Source organism: Mastacembelus armatus, chromosome 18, assembly GCF_900324485.2.
Source record: "Mastacembelus armatus chromosome 18, fMasArm1.2, whole genome shotgun sequence".
NCBI classification, from domain to species: Eukaryota; Metazoa; Chordata; class Actinopteri; order Synbranchiformes; family Mastacembelidae; genus Mastacembelus; species Mastacembelus armatus.
Genome location: NC_046650.1, coordinates 3,189,685 through 3,215,608, shown reverse-complemented (window position 1 = coordinate 3,215,608; position 25,924 = coordinate 3,189,685). Strand labels below are relative to the sequence as shown.

The following is a 25,924-nucleotide window of genomic DNA, read 5'->3' as shown; positions in this document are numbered from 1 at the left end:
TGCAATTGTCAGTCCTGCAACCTGCAATTACAAGTCTAACTCCTTATCCATTAGTGCCCACTGCCCCACCAATATTGGTGTACAACAGGTGGAAGGTTGCTATGCACTATGGTTGCTATGTGTTTCGTGGAGAGATGTTATAACTCTTTTTGGTGCCTCAGCAAAAATAAAAGTTGCATTTGATGCAAGGATTCTGAGAGTCCGTCAACTTATCCTGCTGCTATGATATCACCCACAGGCCACCAAGAAATGTCCCAGTGCTCCCAGCAGTCTGCCTGCCACTGGCTCACACAATGACATTAGACAGACTTTTTACAGGAGAGCTCTTAGGAGCAAAGTCCGGATAATATCCAGATATAAGTTGGGCGACCAATCATGAGAACGAGTATAATGGAGAATCACTAGGAACCTTGAACATCAAGAGGAACATACAGATATTATTAAAAGACAAGCAAAGTATAATAGAATAATTATTTTCAAAGTAAAACATATTTCATATGTGATTGTTAATAAAACATAAATAAAATAAATCATTTATTCTTTCTGTGCGGCCTGGTACCAAATGACCCACGGACTGGAATCGGTCCATGGCCAGGTGGTTGGGGACCACTGTTGTAGTACACAAGTGCCTTTTTTAATGTAATAAATTGTAAGATCTGTTTGAATAGCATTGCACATAAAAAATAGTTAGATGTGGTTTTATTTTTATTACATTACTATTAGCTATATTGCATCTGTAGCAAACTCATTGTTTAAAGTTCATATTTTGACAACAAGATGTTGAAAACAGACTTCTCTATTCTTTTGTAAAAATCTGTTTAATCGATTAAACAAAAACATCAACACAACCGATTGATGGATTATTAAAATTGTTGTTTGTTGCAGCCCTAGTTCAATACAAAATATTGTATACATGTTCTGTTGTCAACAAATCTAATCATTTAAAAGATGAAATCAACAGAGAAATTGTGCTATTAAATATTGTCAGCATAACCACAGCCTGATATAACATGTCCTTCTTTAGCACCGAGCTCCAGAGTATATATGAATGAGTCAAACTGTTGCACTTAATTAGGCTTGCTTCAAAGTACTGTCAGTGTTATCAAATGTAGTGGGGGCCTATAGTATTGCCATGGGACTCACGTCTGCCTGACAGTATGTGTACTACCCCTGTGAATGGACCCAGGAAGACTGAGAGTGTAAAATATGAAGTGCAGGGAAAACATCTATTGCTATCCTTTTAACCTTGGCTTGTTAGTGGCTGCTATATCACACTCCTGCTAGTGCTGGCGTTCTCTCACATTTGAGTCTATATGAGTTGACTGCATGTTATATAAGGACTTATTAGCTCTGTCTTGTAGTTACTGCAATTTGTATATGCTGAGTGTTTTATACGGTAAAACAAACAGTATAATACTCCAGAGTAATACTCCTACTATTCTCAGGAAATATGTTAGTACAGGTGATACTGGTCTAATCTTTCAGTTACAGGATTTATCTCAGCTTACTGTGACACACAAATCATCACTTAGGCACTTGAACAACAATGTGTGAGAAACAACAGTGCTTCCAAGTTGGCAAATGCTCTAAAACATGTCAAGATGTATATGATGTATGAATTTGTGTGTGTGTGTGTGTGTGTGTGTGTGTTTGTCCCATATGGAAATTAATTTTGCACATGCTTTGGACTTCATGTTAGCAGTGTGTGGGATGACGTAATATATGAAGTGTTGCATGATATTTATCTGTGCGTGCAGACACTTATTTCTGCTGTTCTCAGTTTTTCTGTAAGGATTACTTTTTGATGGTCTTGTGGTTTGCATTATTAGTGTTTGTTGCACTTCCTGGTATTTTCATTTGAGTAAAGTCCATTATGTTGCTCTTAATAGCACACAACACAAAAATGCTCCCAGTCCACGAAGCTTTTACACCAGATGTTTTTTCTATGAAAAGCTCCTGGTGGACTGTATTGTTAGCACAGCAACATTAGCTATGGCCTACAGTAGGCCATGCACTAGCTAACATTACCTCCTCATCATTATTTGTGACACTGTGTTGAAACAATGGGAGTCCTGTTGCACAGGGCATGTAGGGCTGTACAACAAAATAATTCAACTCAGCTTTTGCTGCAGCTGAGCTCGCTGCTTTGTCTTCTGACAGTGCATCAGGTGTTGTTACTTTGGATGAAAGATTCAAGCTAAATATGAAATACACAGAAATATTTAGTTTTTATTGATCTGCCCGAATTTGAAGTGTTCAGTGTATGAGTAAAACTGTCTAGCCACTGTGAGGGGCATTAGTAAAGTGTGTTGTTATAAGGTACATTGTTCATTTCTTTTTATATGTCCTGTTTCCCTGGCAGTAAACTAGTTTTTAAGTTGTGCTGAGAGAATAATCATGACACCAAAGCATCTAAAATTAGCCTAGTACATTTTTGTGGATGCATAACACTGCAGATAGGTCAACTTACGCAGATACGGCTGTTATTAAGGCTGACTTTTAAAAACTTCCATTATTGCATTGATCAGTGGGGAGAAACACAAATCATTGAACTCTAAAGTGCCAGAGAAACACACTGTAACTGCTACTTTTTTTATATAGCACTTTAAAAACAACTAAAGTTGACCAAAGTGCTTTACAAAACAAAAGCACAAAAACAAAAACAAGAGTAAACACCAAGCACCAAAACCACAGAAACACATTAATCAAAATAAATGAGAAAATAAATGAGAAATAATGCCAACAACTCAAACGCCACTGAAAACAAGTGAGTTTTAAGAAGTGATTTAAAAGTCAATAATGAGGAGGTCTGTCTAATGCGGAGAGGCAATTCATTCCACAATTTTGGTGCTACCACCGCAAAAGCTCGGTCCCTTCTGAGCTTACGCTTAGTTTTCAGTAACCACAGTAACAGCTGGTCAGCCGACCTGAGCGGTAAGAAGGTAAGCATGCAGAAGCTCAGAGAGGTACAGCAGGCCAGCACCATTTAAACATTTAAAAACAAATAAAAGGAGTTTTAAATGGGCCCTAAAGTGCACAGGCAGCCAGTTAAAAGACGTGCCGCAGCGTTTTGTACATGCTGCAGTCGAGAAATAGAGGGTTGTCTGACACCGAAATAGAGTGCATTACGAGTGCAATCGAGCCTGGTGGTAATGAAGGCGTGGATAACTGTCTCAAAATGCAGCCGATTGAGAAACGGTTTAACTTTGGTTAATTGCCTCAGATGAAAGAAACTGGATTTAACCACCGATTGGATCTGGCTGTCAAGCTTAAGTTCGAAGTCCATTTTGAACCCTAGATTTAAAACTTCGGGTTTGGCGTATTTGTTGCACCCTGGTCTACCAGGGCGACCCCACTTGTAGAACTGGGGCCAAGTGCCAATACCTCAGTCTTAATAATTAAAATGTAAAAAATTCAAGGCCATCCAGGCTTTAATGTCATTCAAACACTTGAGTAGTGAGCTAATGGAGAAAGCATCTTTCTTTTTAATACGGACATAAATTTGGGAATTGTCTGCGTAACAGTGGAAGGTAATGGAAGGTTTCTGAGTTTGGAGCCCAGAGGCAACAAATATGAGGAAAAAAGGATAGGTCCTAAAACTGAACCTGTGGGACCCCATAAGAAAGAGGGGCAGAGGAGGACTCAGAGTCACCAATGCGGACACAGAAAGTTCTATCTGTCAGGTTGGACCAGACCTTAACCAGTCCAGTGCTACACCCTTTATACCAGCCCAGTGTTCCAAACAAGAAATCAGAATATCATGGTCCACAGTATCAAAAGCAGCAGTTAAGTCAAGTAGTACAAGAACCACATAGTCACCAGAATCACAAGCTTAGAAGATGTCATTAAAAACTCTCAAAAGAGCAGATTCGGTGCTGTGCATTGCTTTAAAACCTCCAAGATATTGTGTTCATTTAAAAAAGCTAAAATTATTATATTATGATTATAAACAATTTTCTCTAAAATCTTTGATAAAAATGGTAATCTGGAGGTTGACTTGAAATTGGCAAGAACATATGGATCTAGTCAAGGCTTTTTGATCAGTGGCTGTACTACTGAACTTTAAAATTGCTAGGAAACACCCCTGAGGTTAGACTGCCATTAACAATGATAAGAACAGACAGACCTAATGTAATAAAAACCTCTTTAAAAAGTCGGGGGGGCAGCATCACACAGAGAGCCTGAGGGTTTCAACAGACCAACAATCTCCTGCATCTGAGACATATTAACAGGCTCAAACTGGTGGAAAGCAGCAGAGCAAGAGACAGGCGCTGATGGGTCAAAAACAGGAGATGAGATTTGGGCTCTTGTGAAGGTGACCTTATCAATAAAAAAGTGAAGAAAATTGCGGGCGAGTTCAAGTAGCAGCAGTCGGGAGGCAAGAGTTCAGCAAAAAGACTGGGCTCACTGACATTTGCCCAAGTCTCCGTTAAACAGAAGAAATCCAAACCGCTGGATCTAAAATAGTCTTTAAGGATGAAAGTTTTGTTCATCAGCAATCTCCCGTTCATCAGGCCGATTTTGACAGGATCCAGGGAGTTAGCAATCTGGAGAGCTCGGCAGAGAGGCCGCAGGTTCCTCAGATTTACTCCACGCTGTCGCAGGCAAGGAGAGCAGGGACTATGGGGCTGGAACAGCTCAATACCGACAACAGGTACCAGCCAGGTGTTGACAGGCTCCAGCGAGCACTGGGAAGGAAAAAGGCAATGAACCACTCTGTGCTCAAGCTGAGAGGCTACTAAGAGACGCGCGATACAGGCTTTCAGCCTAACCAGTCTACCACTGCGCTTACCTCAGCGGTGATAGCGGTTCTTCCAGGGAACATGGCGAAGGTGAGCTGGAATACCCGATAGCAATGGGGGCAATGCTTTATGTCCACCCTCAGTGAACCGCGCAAGAACGTTGACAGGGGGCCTCAGATCCAGTAAAGTTTGATGATCATACATCAGCAGAGAGTCGACATACTGGGTGGCAAGTGTCAGAAACACAATCAGGGTTGGGAGCGACAGCCAGCAAGCTATAGACATAGACATCTTCAAATCACATCTTGTCAGAGTATGTACCGTGATAGAGACAGTATCATGGTATATGTGATGCAGCAGAATTAAGTAAGTAATGTTCAGTCATAAGCTGTGAAATCACCAGCCCACCAATTTGGTTAACATAAAGACGAACTAACTGTTCGTTAACATTAACATTAAAGACCTGTTCAAAGTGTGTCGCCAACATATAACATGATTACATACGACTTATTGTTTGTTTTACAGAACATAACAATAAAAGAAAATATACACAACCAGAAATCCATATGAATATGTTGTACACAGCATATTCTCAGCTTGATAGATATTTTTTGGAAAACCCTACAAAATGCTGTGTAAGCCAAATATGTGAAAACGCACATTCCTGGCAGATTACTTTGTAGTGTCAACACTGTAATACTACTGCTTACCTGAAGATCGTTTAGAAGGAGGACAAAATGTTTGCTGCAATGTAAAGTTTCTATAGTTGTGAATACCTCTTTCATGACATTATAAACTGCTGTGCAGTATTTTGGTCCCAGGTAAACCTTAAACCCATGGATGCACCTTCAAAAAAGTCAATGGGAACGTTAATGTCCCTTCGACACAAAAAAATGTGCTCGGTTGCATTGGAAGGTTAATCCCATGGATGCACCACTCACACTTGACTTCTTATGTCACATTTTCTAACCCCCACTAGCTGTAGAAACTTGCTACTTCTATGCAGCCCCTTGGGCTTATTTAAAACAATGCTATTTTCGTCAGAACACCCACTTAGGTGACAGAAGAAGCTGTATGTGTGGTGAGTTAGTTGGGGTGGAGAGCTAAGCAGCACTAAACAGGCAGAAGGCATCACCTGGACCTGGACCAGGACCAGGGTATGCCATGGGAGGTAACCAGCAGGCTGGTGTCCAGCTGGTGATGGGGCACAGGGTTACAAACCACACACTTTCAGGCACAGTCAGAGGATACCTCTTTATTATTCTGCTGAGATAATGTTGGCTTTTAGAGTCCATCTTTCACAGAATCAGCGTCTGAGAAGCTACAGTAGAAACAAGGATTTGTATCAGACTGCATTTGCAAATCTGACCACTGTCGCTCATGTCATGTCCTGTAAATGCCTCTCTCCGTCTCTCTGTGTTTCACAGTCACTTTTCATTTGCTCTGCTAGCTGCAGTATATATTACTTTCTTTATGCAGAACAGTTTCTTCTGTCAATTCAACTTCACCTCAGTCTGCTGTGTTTTATTGGCATGAAAGTAAAGAACAATTTCACCAAAGCATTTAGATGAAAAATAGGCATTTTTGCACCCATTTGCGTGTCATGGGCTTGGACAATAGCACCCGCTGTGGAAACAACAAAATTACAAAATGACATCATACAGCCACCAGACGTACTTCTTTAAAAAACTCTGCCTTTTGTTGTTGAATTACTTTAGGATCTAGCATATGGGGATAGAGGCTATGTGTGTTCCTGAACGTCTGCATACTGAGAAAGGAGTAGATACCAGTATCATTAAATTGTCATTACAATGTATTTAAAGCCAATAGAGAACTCTGTAGAGGTTTTATGGCTCTTTATTCAGTTGGAAATTAATGTGCAATTTGGTCATGCAAGGTGAAAATGCATTCTGTTACTAAGCTCCTAAGATAACTTTAACACCCTTGACAGACGACATAGACGACTAACTTAGCTCTCAATCCACACAACTATACCTGCACCTCAACAAGCTGTTGGTGTGTGTGCACACTATCCTGCAAACAGCGTAGCTGTATCTGCAACATTAATCTTAATTATTAAACCTCTTTGGAGTCCCACTCAGTCCATGAGCTGGTGTTCCAGCAATTGACACAGGACTATCTTTCTGGAGGTGAAGGACTAGTGGTTATGTTCATCAAGAGCTTCTGCTGCTGGACTGCTGCTGACTTTACTATAACGTTGACACTGTATAACTGTATAGGCTCCAAGATTTACTCCTCCTCTGTCTGTCTGGGACTTGTTGTCTTTATTTAGTCGGTTTACGGTTACAGTTAGCCAATCTGCAGGCAATGGACCCATCTTGATGAGAGAACTCACAGTTTGCACTTCAATTTGATTTTTGATTGAAGATAATGCTGCACCAAAAAAGTAAAAATGCTTATGTTCACGCTAAGCTATAACTCCACAAGTGAAAATGCCAAAGGCAAGAGCTATAGTGCAGATTTCAAACTGCAGGGAATAAAGTCTGCAACTGAAACAAAGTTTGGAGTGAGTTTCAGTATTTAGGCAACCTCAGAGGAGGACACACTGCTACACCTTCCCCTCAACGATGGCAGAGTTGTTTACTTGACATGAAGGATTGAGAGTTCAATGAATTTGTTAATGTTAATGCACTTCTACTAGTCTGCATGTTGTTTAGGCTAATTTAGGTTATAATTAGTGTAATTAGAAATGCGACTTATACACCAAAATGACTTTTATATGTTTATTTCTGTTCAACAGGACCATTTTTGCTAAGAGCAAGTAATAGTCTGGTGCAAAAGAAAATACTGTTGTTAAGCTAAGGGGAAACATTTCCCAAATGATTGTTTTTTCTGTGCAGTATTCCCCTTTTTGTTTCCATGGACAGTGGTGCAGTGGAGGGACATGTCTTGGCAATCCAGCACTATTGTCAGGCAAGAATGTCAGTATTGGACTGTTTTGATTATGTTCGTGTTTTCTTTAAGTCTAGTGCTAATGTTCTGTTAATGGTTAATATATATGTATATATATAAAGTAGCAAATGATTGTAGTTATGTCAAATAAAGTAATATGGTTAAAGTTAGGCAACAAAAACACCTTCTATAAAGTGGTGGAAAGTTTGCAGGTAGTTGTATACAGTATTGTTCAAAATAATAGCAGTACAATGTGACTAACCAGAATAATCCAGGTTTTTAGTATATTTTTTATTGCTACATGGCAAACAAGTTACCAGTAGGTGCAGTAGATTCTCAGAAAACAAACAAGACCCAGCATTCATGATATGCACGCTCTTTGACATGTCTTGAACGACCCATTTTCCTCAGGCTTTCAAATGCATGTTCAACAAGTGCTGGCTTCATCCTTAAATAGGGGCCACCTGATTCACACCTGTTTTTCACAAAATTGATGACCTCACTGATTGAATGCCACACTGCTATTTTTTTGAACACACCCCTTTCAACTAATTGCCCAATTGCACAGCCTTAAGAGCGTGCATATCATCTGTGCTATTTTCTTGTCTATTCCTGTACCTGTAGCATTACTATTGTTACTTCATTGACTCTTTAGTTCACTAAATGACTCTCTCAGCATCAGTAACTAATTGCAGACATGGTATATACCATTACAGTGTTGGTGTAATATGTTAAATGGGTTAGATGGGCAAGTGTGAGATAGTGTGATTGTTCATTACAGATAGGGTAGGTTTTATTATGATGGAGATATAATATTTTAATATCACACAATGGAGAGGCCTCTAAGGCATCTTAACCATGTCACATTTTTTTAATTGTACATCAAAACATTTTAGATTTTTTTTTTAGGTTTTTGTTCATATTTATGACTGTTTTTCAACAGTATCTCAACACTGGTTTACCCACTTTTATACTTACCCCACACCTCTTATTGCATAAAATTTGTATGGTTGTGACAGTCATAGCTCATGTTTATGCATGTGCATGGATGTGACTGTGTGAGAACAAAGAACAGCCAAAGAAAGGAAAGGAGAGCTCTGTGTGCTCAGTCGTCCTTGAATATTTTTACTCCAGGTATGCCTCTTCCAAGCACAGACAAAAGTGAAAAAGTAGACACTAATCAAAAATTGAAAATAAAGGCTATTTCACGCAATAGAAAATGTATTTACAAGGCCTGCCTTTAAATGAAGGACAATCTTTTTTGTAACAAATTAATTTATTTTCCACTTTTTTAGCTTTCACACCTGTGTTGCTTCAAAACAAAGAGTGGCCATGCGATGAATAACGAAAGGCCTGTACAGTATCTTGGCATCTCTCCTGCAGTCTGCTTGGCTGACCACAGCATACACAGCCTACCACCATGTTTATGGATGAGATGTCGGGTGCTGTACCACAGGGACAGGTCACAACCGGACTATGTGAAATAAAAAAACCCTGTGCCATCTGCACCGCTGACATTTCCCACACCAGTGAGAGAGCGCGAGCATCTGGTGTTCACCTTTTGCATTGCGCAGGATTTGAAGTTGTCGTACTGTCAGGCCGCCATGTGGTTTGCGTGCAGAAACTAGGGTGAGCCACATGACATGTTTAAAATGCAGTTGGAATATCTTGTTAGTGTGTGTGTATGTGTGTCTATGCTGCCTGTGCCCAGCTTCTTTTTTCAGCACAATTCACATTGTTACCTCAGCTCTGACATGACTACACAGGAAAGCTAGACTTTGCTTTGATGCACTGTCTCAAAAAACCCATTTGCCATCTCTTTCTACATAAGACTACATAAGGCTAGCATGAAGAGCTCAGAGACTGCAGCTCAAAGACTTTATTTCTTATGTGTTCCTCTGATAATCTTAAGTGCCTGTAGATGTAACATCTAATCTGTTTTGATAGCTTGGAAGTCTGGTGCTGACGATGCAAGACTAAATTCAAGTAACTATCAGTGGTTATTTGGCACTGCTTAACTGGGATCACTTTTATCTAGATACAACAACCACAAATCTGTTACAAAAGTCTAACACTTGAAGCTTTATTTGCACCTTGCTGCTGGGATGAAATTAATAATTTTAATGACTAATAATTTTTGATTAATAACTAATAAATATAATTTTGACAAGAAGACATTTTGTTTTTTATAAGTTGCACTGAAAGGCTAACCACTTCTCCACTGTGCTGCCCAGTAAAGGGATCACTGTGCATTATTACATTATATCATAAAGGGTACATGAATGTTTGAATTTCATTGCACTACATAATTGTTGATACATTTCACTCAGAACAACATATGTCAACCTGCAGTTTGTACTAGAGATAAATTCAGAAAATGGTGACTACCACTGGTTCTGTGGTCAACACTCATGCCTCCCAGCTACAAGACTGTTCTTACAAAACTCAGATTCATATCCATCTTCCCTTACTGTATATCATAAAATCAAGATTTAGACTTTTTTGAAGTAATTTAACACCGTACTTCTGAAGATTAATTTGCTTGTAATCAGATTAACTACACCAACGAAGAAATCCTTGATTTTAGGACTTTAGGTGGCACAGCAGAACACCTGGGTTAGTTTGTTAAATGCTATTGAGTAAAAATCACCCACGGTGAATGAATATGTAAAATGTTGCTAAAAAACAGTAAGTCATATTTCCAGTATGTATTACCACTGTTCATTGTACAGGTTTAAAAGATCACACTTCATCCCTGCCAGCACAAACCTGAATGGTCTTCTGTGTGTATTCGTTGTCTTACATCAGAACCTGATGTTTATTACACACCTCACATGGTTTGCTTAATGATTCACAGACTTGGCCTGGGAACAAAGGTTGCAAGGTTTGAAACTGCTTTCAATCACTGCTGAGTGCTCTTGTTCTCACTCTAATTTGACAGACAGCACTACTTAGTGATATGTCAGAGTATATTTGTATGCCTCATTGGGCGAAGCGGTCTGGGTGTTTAGACACTTGCTCTCTGACCTCACTTTATAGATGGGTGGCCTTGACCTAAGGAGGACAATACAAAAAGATGGAATACAGAGAAAGGGCACAAAAGAGGGAAGAGAAAAGTTGAAACTGTTGTAGTGACTGTATGTTTTCAACCTATAGTTTGTATACGGGTACCTTTGTGTGCTTGTCCAATATATGTATTAAATCCTGCACTCACATCACAGACCATTCCACTTCCTCCACAGAGGCTAAATGAAGTGTGACAAGGCATTAAAGTAGGACCAGAGCTCCTGGTCTTTCCACAAGGGAGACTAAGATGAAGGAGCTTTGAGGTCGAATGGAAACGTGTGGATATGTGTCTGTGGATGGGTGTGGAACCTTTGATTAATAGCAAAAACGTGCTGATGGCTTGTGACAGTGGTCAGGGTGTGGGTCTGTGGCTAAACACAACCTCATTCAAGACTTGGCCTGAGGTGGAGGGAGAGCTGAGCTACACACCTCTGACCACAAAGAGCATTTTTGCTGGGGTGGACCCAGAGTCACCCAGAAGGTGTCCTTTATTCCGCAGACTGTAATGGCCTTTGAGCTATGAATAAAATGGACTTGGCGTGCATTTGGATGGCATTACTCAGAATTCATCCAAAGGTCAGTTGTGATACACTGAAGAATGTGCTGTAATGTTTCTGTGGAGGAAGTGAGCAGAAGTAAATAGGAGTTTATGCAGTGTGTCTTTGTATAGAAAACAAAAGTGGAGACATGTGTACACTTTTCCATTACTTTTTCCTGGTACAGAAATTGCTGCCTCAACTGCATTTTATGCTGATAATGAAAAGTGGGTTTGTTTCTATAATGACTAACAGTGTGAGCTGCCACTATCACTGAGCAGTACAACTCCCCAACTCTTTCACAACACAGACAGTATGCCTCCATCAAAGAAACTGTCACTATAGAACCTGTGTATTTCCCCTCATGTTTATTTTGCTATTATTTTAAATAGTCAGCACTGCAGCTATTTAAGTCCTGTCTGATCTTCCATGTGAGTACTCAGTTCACGAATAAAAAGTTTTTCCAGTGTGTGGCACTTCTAACTTTCAAAAGAACTCCATTCGGTCTTTTAGTAAGAAGGGGGCAGTAGTGTTTTCTCCAAAGTGAACACCTTCAGGTTGTTTTGGAGCTACTCCCCATTCACTTTATCATAAAGAGACGCTGCCAGTTTGAATGAACACAAGTATGTGTGAGGTAGTTTACAGACACAAGAACCGAAAGGCAGAAAGAGAGAAGGATTTTATTATTACATTGTTATGACCCTGTTAACCCCAATTAATGGTTCTCCCTTAAGAAACAACATTGGAGAGACACAATGATCTCATGAGGGTAAACTAGCTCAGTGTTGAGACAGCATGTCTTGCTTCAGCTGACAAGTAATGAAGCACTGCAGCCAAAAAGCACCAAACTCAATTAGGCGTGTTAATGCTCCGTTTGATTGCACAGTCCTAATGTATTTACATAGCCCTCTGCTGTCAGTCCTCGGCCTGCTGGACTGGACATTGCATTTTATAGCTAATATGTTATTTGCAACATTAATCACTTGTAAAAAATATGATAGATTTTATGCAAAAAAATTACAAAAAATACATATACAGCTTCTGCTGCTTGATTGTAACCTAGTATTATTGCAGAAAACTATGATCACTAATAAGCACTGCTACTATTCATTCTACAAGTGCATCAACTTATGAGAGGTATAAATACAGTAGTAGATTTGATATATGTCCATAACGTCGTAAGTAATTACCTGATTTGTTATAAGGCAAAGTGTAATCTCAATGAGCTGTTCTGACCTGTAGTTTCCTTACTATTAAATGATAAGGCCTGCGATTTTCCTTGTTTTTGTTGTTTTCCACTAATCCCATACAAAGATCGTGTACAGATACACATTTTTCCTTTTTGGAGGTAATGGTGCAAATAATTCCAGTGGCCCAGTTGGTCACTCTTCCTCAAGTGAAAACTAGTACAGCAGTTTTTCTGCTTCTTGTACTACTGCTACAACTAGTACTGCTTGTTAAACATAATTAGCATTCTTTTAAATTTACCTGCTTGAATTCAGTGCAAATGTCTAATCAGAATCAATTCAGATTGTTTTCCATCAACAAGTGGCATTGTTTACATCCACAATCAACCTGTAATAAATCTGCCGTTGCTCCTGCCATCGCTTCTGATTATGATTAATCACTCAAACTGCAACTTTACATCTGATGATCATTGTAAATCAAGTGAACAGTTTGGATGGAGCAAACAGTTAAGTGTGGTAATTTCTTTTCAGTTCAGCCAAGGTTTACTCTATTTAAACTGTGCTTCTTCTTAGCCAAGTGCTTATGTTGATAAGCTATTTCTATTCAGTTTTGTAATTTCCATAATATTTCCCTCTGGTGATGAGTGGCGATATTGTAATAACCCTGTTCATTTCCAGGGGAGTAAACACTGCCCTACGAAATAACATTAACACTACCTCATGACAAGCTGAAAAAATGTCAATGTAAAGGCCTGCAGTCTCCTTGAGAGTCAGCAGACTTGGAAACATGCTAAATAAGAACTAAATGACAAATAACTGTCTCATTTACACATCAAGGTCTACACACAACACATGAGCTAAACTGTTCCTGAACACCAGTTGTTGGGAACAGGGAAAACATTATGTATAATAATGTACATGTATAAATAATGTATCTCCTTCATGTAATTAGAGCAGCTGCCCCAATGCATTTGCCCGAATTAGACCCTGAGATATTTCCAGTGTTTAATGTTGCATTCAGTACTTGTTACACTTTGCTCCACTTACCCAGGTCATATTTAACTCCCATTAACAAAGCAATCTCAGGCATTGCTCATTGTTAATAGCTGCATTTGTTAATGGCATCTGGTACTGCTGTATGTACTGTGAGGTGAAGAATGGGAATGGAAAGAGAGAAGAGTTCCAGCAACAGGCATTTAGGACAAAGAAAAAGTATTTTTAAAAAGTGCTAAAAAAGGCAACAGAAATGCTAAGGGAAGGAGGGAGAGAGGCAGAGGGAGCAGCATGGGGATTATGATAATGCCAAGGCAACAGCTGGTCAGCTGTGGCAAGCAGCTGTATCCACTGAAGGGGATAAAGTGTGAGCCAGGACTGCAGTCTCTGTCTGGGCCACCATGACAGTAAATGTAACCTGGGCAGATACAAAGAAAACACACCTCAGTTTGTTTAAAGTGAACAGATGGTAATTATATCAAGCTCAGTTAGCCTGCATTATAATAGTCAAAAAAAGTTCCTTGAGTCTGTTTGTTCCTACTAAAGGTATGACTCTTTAAAGATGACCCAAAAACAAGTTAAAATAAATGTTATGGTTTTGATATTTTTATACTTGCTGACAATAGAATATCATGACATTTAACATGAACGCTATTACTTTATAAGTATTATAATTATAACCTACTATAATTAATTGAAACAGCTAAGTTATTATTTTTTTCTAAGAGGCTGACATGTAAAATTAATGTATCGCATTAGAACACACATATGTAGATCAACACAGTCCATCGACAGCAAAGGCATTAACTGTGCATTCAAACTCAAAATTAGCACCTTAAAGTGTGCTGACTCCAAGACAATGCATGAAGTGAGTTAGTGGTACAGCTCCAAGCAGCTAACTCTGATATAGCGTTTTGGAACAGAGCCATAATGTTACTGTCATTATCACTATCATTAGCTAGCTAACTTAGCTAGCTCCACCCAGGCTAATAGTACCTTTGTTTATGCTTCTTTTCCATGCTGAAAAAGTTTGACATCGTGCCTGCTGTTTGAATATAGAGTTGCCATGCAGAATTTACACACTTCTGTGTGTTTTCTTTTAAATGATGTTTTACAGATCAACTTAGATGTGATTCTGGGTATTTTCCCAACCAGAAACAAAATAAAACCAGCTATCGTTACCCACCCTACCACTATTCAAGGATCATGAAACAGTTAATAAGAATGATGGCACGATCGGCCACAATGTGCTAGATAATATCTTTTGCGCTTGAATTCAGTAAGCTAAGAAGGATGGTTCCTGATTATTGTGTGAGCAGCAACATCTGTTATCATTGATGTGCCTGATGTGGTAATTTTCTCTGTTTGGGGGAGAAGGAGAAGATTGTTTCCATCCATTTGTGTGGTGAAGGATGTATAAAGTCATGACTGGTAGACATGGACATGTACAAAAGGAAAACACAGTTTCATCTTAATGTTGATTTTTATTTGTCCTATTTTCTTTATTAGAGATAAGGTCAAGTTACAGTACAGTTCCATGCCCAATAGACAAAGAACCAGACTGTGTAACACAGAACCCTTCACACAGGTGGTCTCTACTAGTACTGTACTCCCACCTGTGTTTTTTTTTTTTTTTGGCTGATTTTTAGTTTCCCTTAATAATAATCCTGTCTGGAACCATTTTACTAGGGTTTTAGGAGTGCAATTCAAAATCTGTCCACCTGAAAGGAGGCAAGGCATCCCCAGCCACTTACCTACTTAGTCCATCTTTCTTCTTGTAATTGTGACTTTGAGCTAGGACCCGCCAGTGTCTGTTAGTCAGCAGAGACATCGTTATTTATTGTGCAGCAATCTGCATGAAAGAGATAGAAACATCACAGATCATCACTCTTTTTGTATTCAAAGGCATCTGCTTTTTGATGCTTCAGAGTCCTTTCAGCACATAAGGCACCATATGGCGGTAATGTAGCCTGAAGATTAAAGAAACAGTTTACCCCCAGTCAGTGATTATCATGTCATTTCAAATTGCAGACTTTTACCAAATAAGCTGTATTTATTAAAATCCATATAGATTTCTTTAAGTTTACAGTGAAGGCAGAATACTTCAACTGTAATGTGGGAGCAGTTTATAGAAATTGGATTTCTCCTTTTATGCCCTTCTCTGGACTTTTCTCCCCACTTCCTTCATATCAATAATGTGTGATAAGACTATGAATGAACTGTGTTTGTTATAGCATTTTATATTGTAGCTCTGCAAAAACTGTTTTATTTAAACCATAACTGCAAAACTTAATCTACTGGATCTAGACAAAGGGAGATGCAGGTTGACATCTAAGAGCCAGGTATTTCTCAAGTCTGGAAGTCAAGTAACACAGACTGAGGTATAGAAAATGGATGGATGGATATTTTTATATGCATTTTCTCCTGTTTTGCAAAACCACTGGAACTAGTATTTATTCTGCAGAATGGATCAGTTGACTCCATGACTCATGTACGTGAAAGGTGTCACATGCAGTGATGTTTGCAAATCTGAGCTTACGTCACCCCATTTGAAACAAATGTTAATCAATTCTAGTAATTATTTCTTGGTGTTTTCTTCAGAGAACAGCCATGTCCATAATACCTGGCTAATGTTATTGGAATGGAATCAGACCTGCCTTTTCCACCATGGTCCCAGCGCCCTCCACCCCACCCCCACCCCTCAGATCGATCGACACATTTGGGGGCCAAAAGTCTGTATCAATCCCTCAGCTTCATCGATTATTGTCCTCATTACAGCTTTCACACTCCCAACCTCCCTGTCCCATTGTATTTCTAATGCCTCACTTTCTTGTTTTCCCTCCTCTGTCCAACTCCTGTCCATCTTTTTATCTTCATCTTTCAGAGTCATTCTAAAGCTATAATTCTTCCTCTCTTTGTTTCATGCAGTGTCTTCCCTCCAACGTATCCAGTCTCTACACTTTTCAGCGTTCAGCTCTTTTTTATCTCTTTGTCTCTTGGTCTCTAGCCATCTTCCTTTCATCTCCAAGTCTTAAAGACTCACTTTCTTGGTCCCAAAGGCCTCAGGCTCCCAGCAGTGGACTATCACACATCTAAGGAACTCAGCTCCCTCAGTCCTGTTGGTCCAATTAGTTGTCGGATTTAGCATCAGTCAATCTAATGGAATCTCCATGGGCAGAGTCATCCTTGCAATTCCATGCAGAGTAATATGTATTTGCCTGGATAAATGTTTTTTGTTTGTGAATACATGTTTTAATGTGTGTTGATGATACTCTTTTGGGTTTGCAGTGGAATTATAGTAATGTGTGTTGCCAAAGATAGGTTGCTGTTGTGAATGCATCCCATAATTTAGGAGAATCAGGGGAGGATGCACATGCGTTTGTGTGAACATTGCCTGCCCTAACTGTTCCAGTCTCTTTTTTGGAAAACAGGCTGTCAATTTGATCAGAGCCCAATTATAGCAATTGCCCAGATATTCATGGGAGAACAGAGGAAGCTTAGAAAGAGGAAGAACATTACAGAGACCTAAATGAGTGTGGAAATCACAAAGAGGCGATTGAAACAAAAAACCTGTTAGACATGAAAGTGGTGGAGAAAATGACAAAAGATAGGTAAATAGATAGGTGGAAGTTTAGGAATGAAAAGTTTTAGTTTCCAAAGATTTTGAAGTGCACAGCTTTCCAATAAACAACTAAGGAAAGCACATTTTCTATAATTTGTAAGAAGGGTAAAAACTAATGTTGAAACATCTTGGTGAAGGTTCGAACTGAATATCAGAATGATATTTAGGAAATCATTTCACAAAATGATGAAGCTTGTAAGTCATTTGGGACAAGGAATGTGAACAGGAGTGGGACAAGAAGGCCTTTCATACTGTGAGTATAAAGGCAGAATCAGTTCATTAGAGTAGAAACACTGCAGTCTGTGGAGTATGAAGCTCATTTGTGTGATTCTTTTGTGTTGTGGGAAACCTAAGTGAACAGTGACATGTAAATTGATAAGGAGCTGATGTGTTTTCACAGCTCTAACCTTAAACAGTTTAGCTGTGTAGCTCCACACCTTTTCACATTCTTCTTCTACCAATGTTTTAATATAGTTGATGGTCAAAATATGGTTCTAGAATTTATCACTGTGACTAGCATGTTACAGCCACAGTGTCACATTTTATGAGGATGTCTAGGCGGATTCCAGTCACCAATTTCCAGTGTAACCAGGGCCTTAAATGTGAGGCTGTGGCTTGCTTCAGTTCCAGCTTGCGTGCGTGCTACAGAAGTCACAGCAAACTAAATGATGGGCTACGTCCTTCCAAACTGGATGAGGCACATATCATGGCTTCTTAATCGAAAGCCACTATTAAAAGGGAGACTGATCCTGGCTAATTGCACAACTGCAATGTAGTTTGCTAAAACAGCTACAGGGAGGAAAGTGGTGGAGGTCATTTTTATTAAATTCAATTTTTGTGAAGCTGTAAAAGACTTCCTCTCCTTGCCCCAATCAATGTCATTTCAGCCATAGGTCATATCTTCAAAATGCCTATTAACAGAGGTTTTGTGGGTAATGAAAAATTGTAGTCATCATGTAGAAATAATGAGTAGAAATATTTACTTTCATAATAATGGAACTTGAATGAAAGTCCAAACATTTTCCATCTTGAGTTTTTCGAGTAAAAGCTAAAGTAATTTTCCTACTAAATACCACAGTTTGTCTGGTATCCAGATGTGCTATTCCACCTTAGTAAATGGACTCTTGTGAGTGAGGTCACTATAAGCCCTTTATGTGGACAGAGCACAGGCAAGCAGAAGCAAAGGTCCATGTAATTGCCCTCCCCTCTTCTCCGCCTGAGCAGTTTAATGAATGGTGGCAATCTCAAACCACTGTTAAAATGGTAACGAGTTTGCGGGTCACTGGCTGGCCTCAGATAAAGAGCATGGTCAAGGTCCAGTGCAAAAAAGTGACTTTGACCAGATGTGACTACTCAGTGACGACTGGTGTCCTGACCCATTAAGGCAGCTATTGAATGGGAGGGATGGGGGTAATGGGGAAATTATTTGAATGAATGCAGTACTTTATTTTATGCAAGCATGTACATGTGTATTTCTGGGTGTGCAAGGACGGGGATGTAGAATATTTTACAGCCACTGACATGTCCTTTGGATAACCAGCTAGAATTTTAGACTACAGAGCAAGAGCATGGTGGGTAATTGTCTCAAATTTCTACAGCCACCATCAATACAATAGAGATGTTGTTGCCAAAGACCACCCCTGCCTATAGTTTTCTGGCATTATTTCAAAAAACTCCATTCACCTCCAATTGTAGTTTGAGGAAACTGTCCTTTTAAAAAGTGTATCCAACAAAATTCTAACCTTCCTCCAGGCATATTTTAAAAAACTGCAACAACACAAGATGGGGGCACAAGGGACACTGTCCGACTACCACACAGTGTGGAAAATATTGTGACTGAGCTAACCAGCACTGAACAGGTACTGTACTGTCTGGCTCTGGCTTTGCTATTAAAGGCTATAAAGAACATTTACCCCTCTTAAAGGACTTGCCAGCCTGTTGCCATGTAATTTATCATGGTTAAGCTAACATACTGTTTGTGAGCCCTAAGTATCTAGTGGTGCTTATAATATAGCACTGTGTTATGTTTGCTGTAACAAAGGAGGAATAAATCTCATGTTAACATTACCAAATGCTACATTATCATTTGTCAGGGCCAGTTACATCTATTTTCAGTTCTGCTCCAACTTCCAGAAACATTTTGTTAGCTCCCCTGATGCCTTTTTTATATTCTCTGTGGACAAGAGCAGGTGTGACAATGGCCTGCTCAAATTAAGCAGTGGATTATCTGGAGCTGTGACATGGTGCAGCATCAAGGGGAGTAATGTTGCAAGGTACACTGATACTAGAAAGATATCGCAATACTCTGCATTTAAAAAGAGTACTATACCCTGTGTATGTATGTATGTGTGTGTGTGTGTGTGTGCATGCAGTGCTCTGCTCCCACTCCAGGCAGAGTTGGTATATTAACTTTTTTTATTCTCATGATTTCTCTGTAAGCTACAGCTTTCATTGTAAAAAAAGAGGCATGGCTTCAAGTATGTGTTCTGAAGACAAAGGAGATGCATATATATGGCATTATTTTGGCTTGGTAGCCAACAGTCAGAGCCTGTCTGTAAAAGAGGTTTCAAACCTAAAGCTCCCTGCTGACAGATGTGCTGACTTGTATGTGATTTAAAACGTTAGCAGTTAGTGAATGTGATAGATAACATTTGCTAAATCAAAGGAGGGTGATTTAATTTGTGACAAGGGAACAAAGTTTGAGGAGAAAATTAAATTAATTCAGCTGTCTAGTTGTGCACTTTCTAATGTGACTATAATAATTTATTTCTTTTGGTTTATGGCCTCTTCACATTCTCCATAGCACAGCCACTGTCAAAATATTTTTTCTTTGTTTTGTTGTGTGTTGGGTTCAGCCTTCTCTCATCTCTCATTCTATGACTTTTCCTGAGGGCTTAGTCTTTTTCCATGGTGCCGTTTTACTATCAGTTTTGAGATATTTAGGCAGATGTTGGTATCGAAGTCATAATGTTGGTATCATGATAACACTAAAGGGAATGATAAAGTACACAAACAATGTCACTGCTTTAAAAGCTAGTTCAGTCTGTCCAGTTTCCTGCTGTACCCGATCAAATAAAGCTATCATTTGTCCAAACTAGTCTGAATGGAATAGGGTTTAATGACAAACAAGCTCACGTGTGTTTCCATTGTTGTGTCTGTGTTTGTGCAAGTGTAGGAATGTTTTGGAAAAAGGAAGGGCATCAGAGTATCAGCACGAAGTCGTTCCCTTAATGTAATCACCGTGGAATTTACTTTAGTGCCACAGGGATATGAATTTGGCTTTATCTTAAAGAAATAGACAAAATATGTTCCTCCTTTTTATACGAGACTGATGAATTGTTTACGTGTGTGGTCTGTTTCTGAAAAATGCAAAGCGTGCCTGAGGGATGAGGAGGGAGTGTCATATACTTTGATTTAATACTTCTATTTAACTGTTTTTACTTTTAAAATGAATGTTCACATTGTTTTTCCAGAGCCTCAGCGTATGTCCATTTTTATTTCTCTCCAGCCTCTTTCTTCCTTTTCTTCCTGTCTCCCCCTCCATAGCTGATTGATAGCCCTTCATTGACACATGGCTGATGGGAATGTCTCAGGGACAAACAGTGGTTGTCAAGCTGGAGTTCATGATCAACTCTGTTATGAGCTTGACTCTCAATGGGGTCTCTTGTAGTTCTTTTGTGGAGTCATCCAGAGGTCCTGACCACTCTGTTGACTTTTCCCCAATAAAAGCCATTAGGCTCATTGTCTGCCAGCTTACAAACAGGAAACCTACAGTGGCTGATTATGTGGTAGTAACGCAAGATGGTTCCAACAGAGCAGTATGTCTCCTACAACAGTTTGATTATTTCAGAGTTTTTCACAGACTCTTGCAATTTGGTATGTAAATAAGTTTACATAGACTGTATGTTTTTCTGTATTGCTTGTGAAAAAAAATAAGCGCCTAGAGTTTGTTCACTTTAGCGTGACATGTTTTCCAATACTTGTTGAGTCTAAGTATAGTTCTGTGATTTATTTGTATTGAATTACAACTGACTGGCATGGCATTACATTTAAAAAAATACGGGGGGATTTTTCTTACCACTCTGGTTGCATTCTCAATGTGTGCCAATTTTGCCCTTTAGTCCAATGAGCTGTAGGTAGAAGCTGCCAAGTCCTAGTCTTAACACACTGTTCTGGACACCAGAGGCAACTGAGGAATCTGGCTTCTTTGCTGTTCAGCAGTTTTGTCAGTGTGGCTAGGTACGCTGCTGCCAAATAAACACTCTCTCTGCTTCCTGCCAGCAGTGATTTATGGCTGAATACAGCCTTGTCCAGTCCACCTCATCCCCTAAGAAAAATCATTTTACAATCGAGCAGAACTTGGGCATTGAAGACCAACTCAAGAAGCACAATATTTTATTGGCAATTACATTTGGATAAATGATGTATACCTTAATCTCATGCGGCTGATGGACTGATAGACATGAGAGATTCAATTTCTTTTCCATTCTTTTTCATGTACTTGGGAAGCTATAATTATAGATTTATATTGTAGACAGGACTAGTAACCAGGAGGCCAAATGTATTGTGTTTCAGAGGAAGAATGTATTTTGTCAAAGGCTGTGGAGCATTACACTTTTATGTGGAGCTGCTTTTTGAACCTGGAACTGAAACACTATGCATGTTCTTTATGCATTGATGTAATATAATGCCAAGACTAGCTGACTAAGTGATCTGCTTTATTTATGCTGTCAGGTTGTTCAGCTGCATATTTACCAACATTTCAAAAGTTATGTAGGATGTGACTAAGGCTGAAAGACTGTTTTTCATAATCGTTTGAGTCAGAAAAACTTGAAACATTCACTGGTGCCATTTTCTTCTGCAGTTTATTCAGTTAAAACATAATCTGGGGCTTAATTTTGGTGACTTGCAGCTCAAATCACCTTAGAATCTGCATTTTATGTTAATGGATAAATGGTAAATGTGGCATGTAAAAGATGTTGCTTGTAGTGACAAACTCAGATTTATCGCCAGCTCTGCAGTTGAGCTGTTCAGCCTCTTTTAGCACAGCATTTTGGTTGTCTGGCCTGAAACCCTGCTCTCATTAACCTTATTTTCAGGAGCAGCAGGCAGCTGTTTTCACTGAGGATGCTGTGATAACCCACTGTACACTGTTGCTCAGCCCCAAACATCAGAGAGCAGAGTTGAACATTTAGTAGGAGGATGCAGATATTTTTCTCTAGACTTTCTAAGGACCAAATTAGCATTCATTTTGACTTTCATTTGTCAGGTGGCCAGAAACATGATTCCAAATTGCATCTGTTGGATGTGGAAATAGGCAGTTTCCTGCAAACCTTGACTATGAATTGATAGTGTCAGTTGTGTTTGTAGCTTGCTAGCTAAGTAAGGCTTACACTTTCAAATTGAGGCTTAAAGTTCAAGAAGGAAAGAAACCAAGATTGGCTCAGGGAGGCACAAAGTACTAAGTGTGCAGCATGGTAGATCTAATCCTTGTGTCGTCAAGGGACCATTGCTGTTACTTTGCTTTTCTGCCTGCAAGAGTGTCAAGCTTTGCACCAGTATCTCATTAGAAGAAGGACAGCTGTGCAGAGGCGGACAGCCTGTTTCCAGAGACACCAGTGAGTCACAGTAGGCCAACAACCAACTAGGGAACACTTGCTACATGCTGCGTGACTCAGAGAGCCTGACACGGTGGCTTGCTCACAAATTCAGATATAGAAGCTGTCTAATTCCTCATCAGCCAAGAAAGTTTCTCTGACAGTTAAAGGTAAAAAAAAAGCAGGTTGTGTGCTGTCACTGCATCTGTTAAAGCTCTTACCGAGGTTGTTGTTAGCCATGGCAAGCGGGCTGTTCCACGGTGAAATGTCCTCTGTTTCGGCTTTGTGGACTCCATAAACATTGCTGGAAGCCAAGCTCCACCAAGTTTGGAACTTCTGAGTTTGGCTTGCTTTGAGCCAAGTGCCTCGAGACTCCACTGAGTGGCTTTGATGACAGTCTGTGTTGTGGAAATTGGCCTAGAGCGCTCAAAGCTCATTCTTTATGTCCCCAGCTGAAGAGGTCTGCTTTGAGCAACTCTTAATTTTACTCGTATAAGGCAGTTTAAGACTAGCCCTGCCTCAGTGAATGGTCTTAAAAAAAATGCTTAAACTTTCTTTTTGCTAAGTGCAACTGCATGCTACAGGCTATATGACCTCACCCTCGCAATATGAAAACCTTGGGCACTATTTTCTGCTAGAAAGTAGATTTTATAAGCATAAATGTTCTGACAGGATGAAAACATTTGTGAAAAAATATTTGGGCCTGCAGCTAGGTATGTTATTAAGTCAGCTGAGAGACAGCAGAGTTTTCAGCCAATCTGACATAGGAATCAACCAGATATTACCTCCCAACATAGGTGTCTCGTATTTTACCAGATTGAAAATGTCATGAACTTGTTCTCTAGGTCAACTAGAATTTAAGGAAAAACATGTAATAAAGAACCATCATTCTGTATCACCACAGAAAACATGGTGACACAGGCTGTGCTTGCTACATTAGGATGTATTAGGAGTGTCCTTATTACACAGAGTTATCAGCTTGACTCTAAAAGCAGTCACCTTCAACACAGCCTGCTGTTGGCAGCTGCCTCTGGGTAGGACCCCTCAGCCAATCATCTCCGCTCTGCCCGAAGGCAGGCTTCGTTTTTTCCACTCGATTCACTATGTAGAGCTGCAAGCCAGTCTGTCAATCACACCTTTAGGCCCCACTGTGCTGCCTGACCCACTGGCACTCTTGCCATGGCAACACAAATCCCAGCAGATCTTGCTGTCAAGAACAGGAGTTCTCAGAAATCTGAGAGACAAGAGTCTCTGATCCAGCGTACACACATGGTGATCGTGCAGTGGCTGGAGATGTCTTGGTCATATGGATTAATGCATCTCTTTGTTTATGTATTTATTTGTGAAATACTGTAATAATAAATATCTGTCCGATGACCTCAAAACAAACCCACAGCCCAGAGTCTAGGGTCAGATTTCCAGGAGGGAAACATGTTCAAACTAAATTGATAATTTTGCTTGAGCAAAGGAAAATCGGAGGAGCACTGGGAGGAGCACTAAGTGAACTCTCTCTTGAGCCTAAGTGGCAGACGAGCATTATTTGTTCATGGTAATAGTTTCTCCAAGCACCCTTGAACAAAACACAGCATAAAAATCAGCAGCAGTGCAAATGGAGTTTCCCCATGGTGGCTTTTACTTCAACTATAAATGCAGAGGAGAGATTAATTTAAATTCCAGTCAAACATTGGTCACATTTTTGCAGGTTTATTGACAGACCAATGGTGCCATTAAATATAAGTATTGATTAAAAGCCTCTCTTCCATACCTGCTGCCTGAAACTGTTAGTGTTTGTTCTTATAAAAGAAAAGATAGATTTGTTAAAGATACGGCTTTTGAAGCCTTTAATTAGTTTTTAACTGTTAAACACTATTTTCCCTGCCCATATGTGTTGTTCTTCCTCATTAAATTTCTTTTGAAATGCAGAAAAATGACAATTTATTTTTATTAAGATTACAATCAGGAACTGATGTACTAAATTCTCATTTGAATTAATCAGAGACACAACAGAAAAGGTTTGCGTAGTAATATTTTTAGCCAATGAATTGTTAAATTTACTGTTACAAAATATACAACCATTTGCACTAGCAATAGTTCCCAGTTTTCAGTTTTTAGTCTTTTTTCTTTAGCTGTGGCTTGTGCCTAAATGCATCTCTCTCCTCCACCTTCTTTTGCAGGTCATCCTGATCCTGACCAAGTACTACCACGCTGACTCCACCAAGGTGCTGGAGAGCTCACTGTGGAGGTAAGCCAAATGTTTACACCATGTTTTCTCTTACTGCAAGTCTTTATGTCATGTCTGGCCTCGGACTCACGCAAGCTTCCCTTTAACAGTAAGGTCAGTGCTGGTCTCGGTTATCTCTTTGCTGTGCTTGTTCAAGGAGACATAAAGCATTAGGACGGACAAAACATCAGCAGGCAGCTACAAGTAAAGTGTGGGACCGGAGAGTGGCGCTGTGAGGCTAGTGTGGGCATCTGTTTGGGCAGATAGCATATCAGCATGGCACAGGGCAGAGTGGCGGGCACCGGCAGTGCCAGGGAAAGGGGTCAAGTCTAGCTGGCAGAGCATCCTCTATTTAGCAAAGCTGCTGCTCGCCAAAAACACTTCACACTTCTCTCGCGTTTGAGCAGCAGAAAAAGCAATGGATCCATTCTGCTCCACTTCACAACGAGTGTATTTTGCCCTTGTACATAGATTCTCATGGAATATTAATTTCTAACCAACTCCTGGGGTGCAGCTGTGTATCTGAGCCTGACCTTCCCATAAATAAGGTGGTGGAAGAGACTTACATTATAGTCGATTTTATAATACACAATAGACAAGATAAGGCTACGAACCCTGGCTAAAATTATCCATCTACAGCACATTTGCACAGAGCAAAATGTGTCTGATGGTGGGACTTAATTCATGCCATTCACCTCACTGAGGGCTCCATGACTTCAAAGCTTCAGTTTCTCATTAGCTCTGACTGGCTGTCTCCCTGGAGGACAGATATAAATAATGCACATATTTTTATTCTGTGTCTGTTGATGTTTTAATTGTTGCAGTGCATGAATAATACTCCAAATTTACCACTGGACAGAATCTTTGAGAAAGAAAAAACACAAAAATGTTGAATTTAATCTAAATTGAACCTAAATTGGCAGAGACAGAAGAACCTGGCTGGCTGCCTGCTGGCATCAATGTCCAAAAAGCCAAAATTACCATGAAATTTGCATGTCTTCAAGAGCACCCACACAGCTCTCTGACCGCAACTTGGTAGGTATTATG

General features: G+C 39.7%; 1 protein-coding gene across 6 annotated transcripts in view; it reads left to right on the top strand.

The window, feature by feature from the left end:
* Window positions 1-25,924, top strand: part of sorcs2 (sortilin-related VPS10 domain containing receptor 2) — a 316,012-nt gene that overhangs the window by 67,652 nt on the left and 222,436 nt on the right. For all 6 annotated transcript variants that reach the window (XM_026297825.2, XM_026297806.2, XM_026297784.2 and 3 more), the window contains exon 2: window positions 24,831-24,898. In XM_026297825.2, coding sequence (XP_026153610.1) covers window positions 24,831-24,898 — 68 coding nt within the window. The remainder of the gene's footprint in view (window positions 1-24,830; window positions 24,899-25,924) is intronic.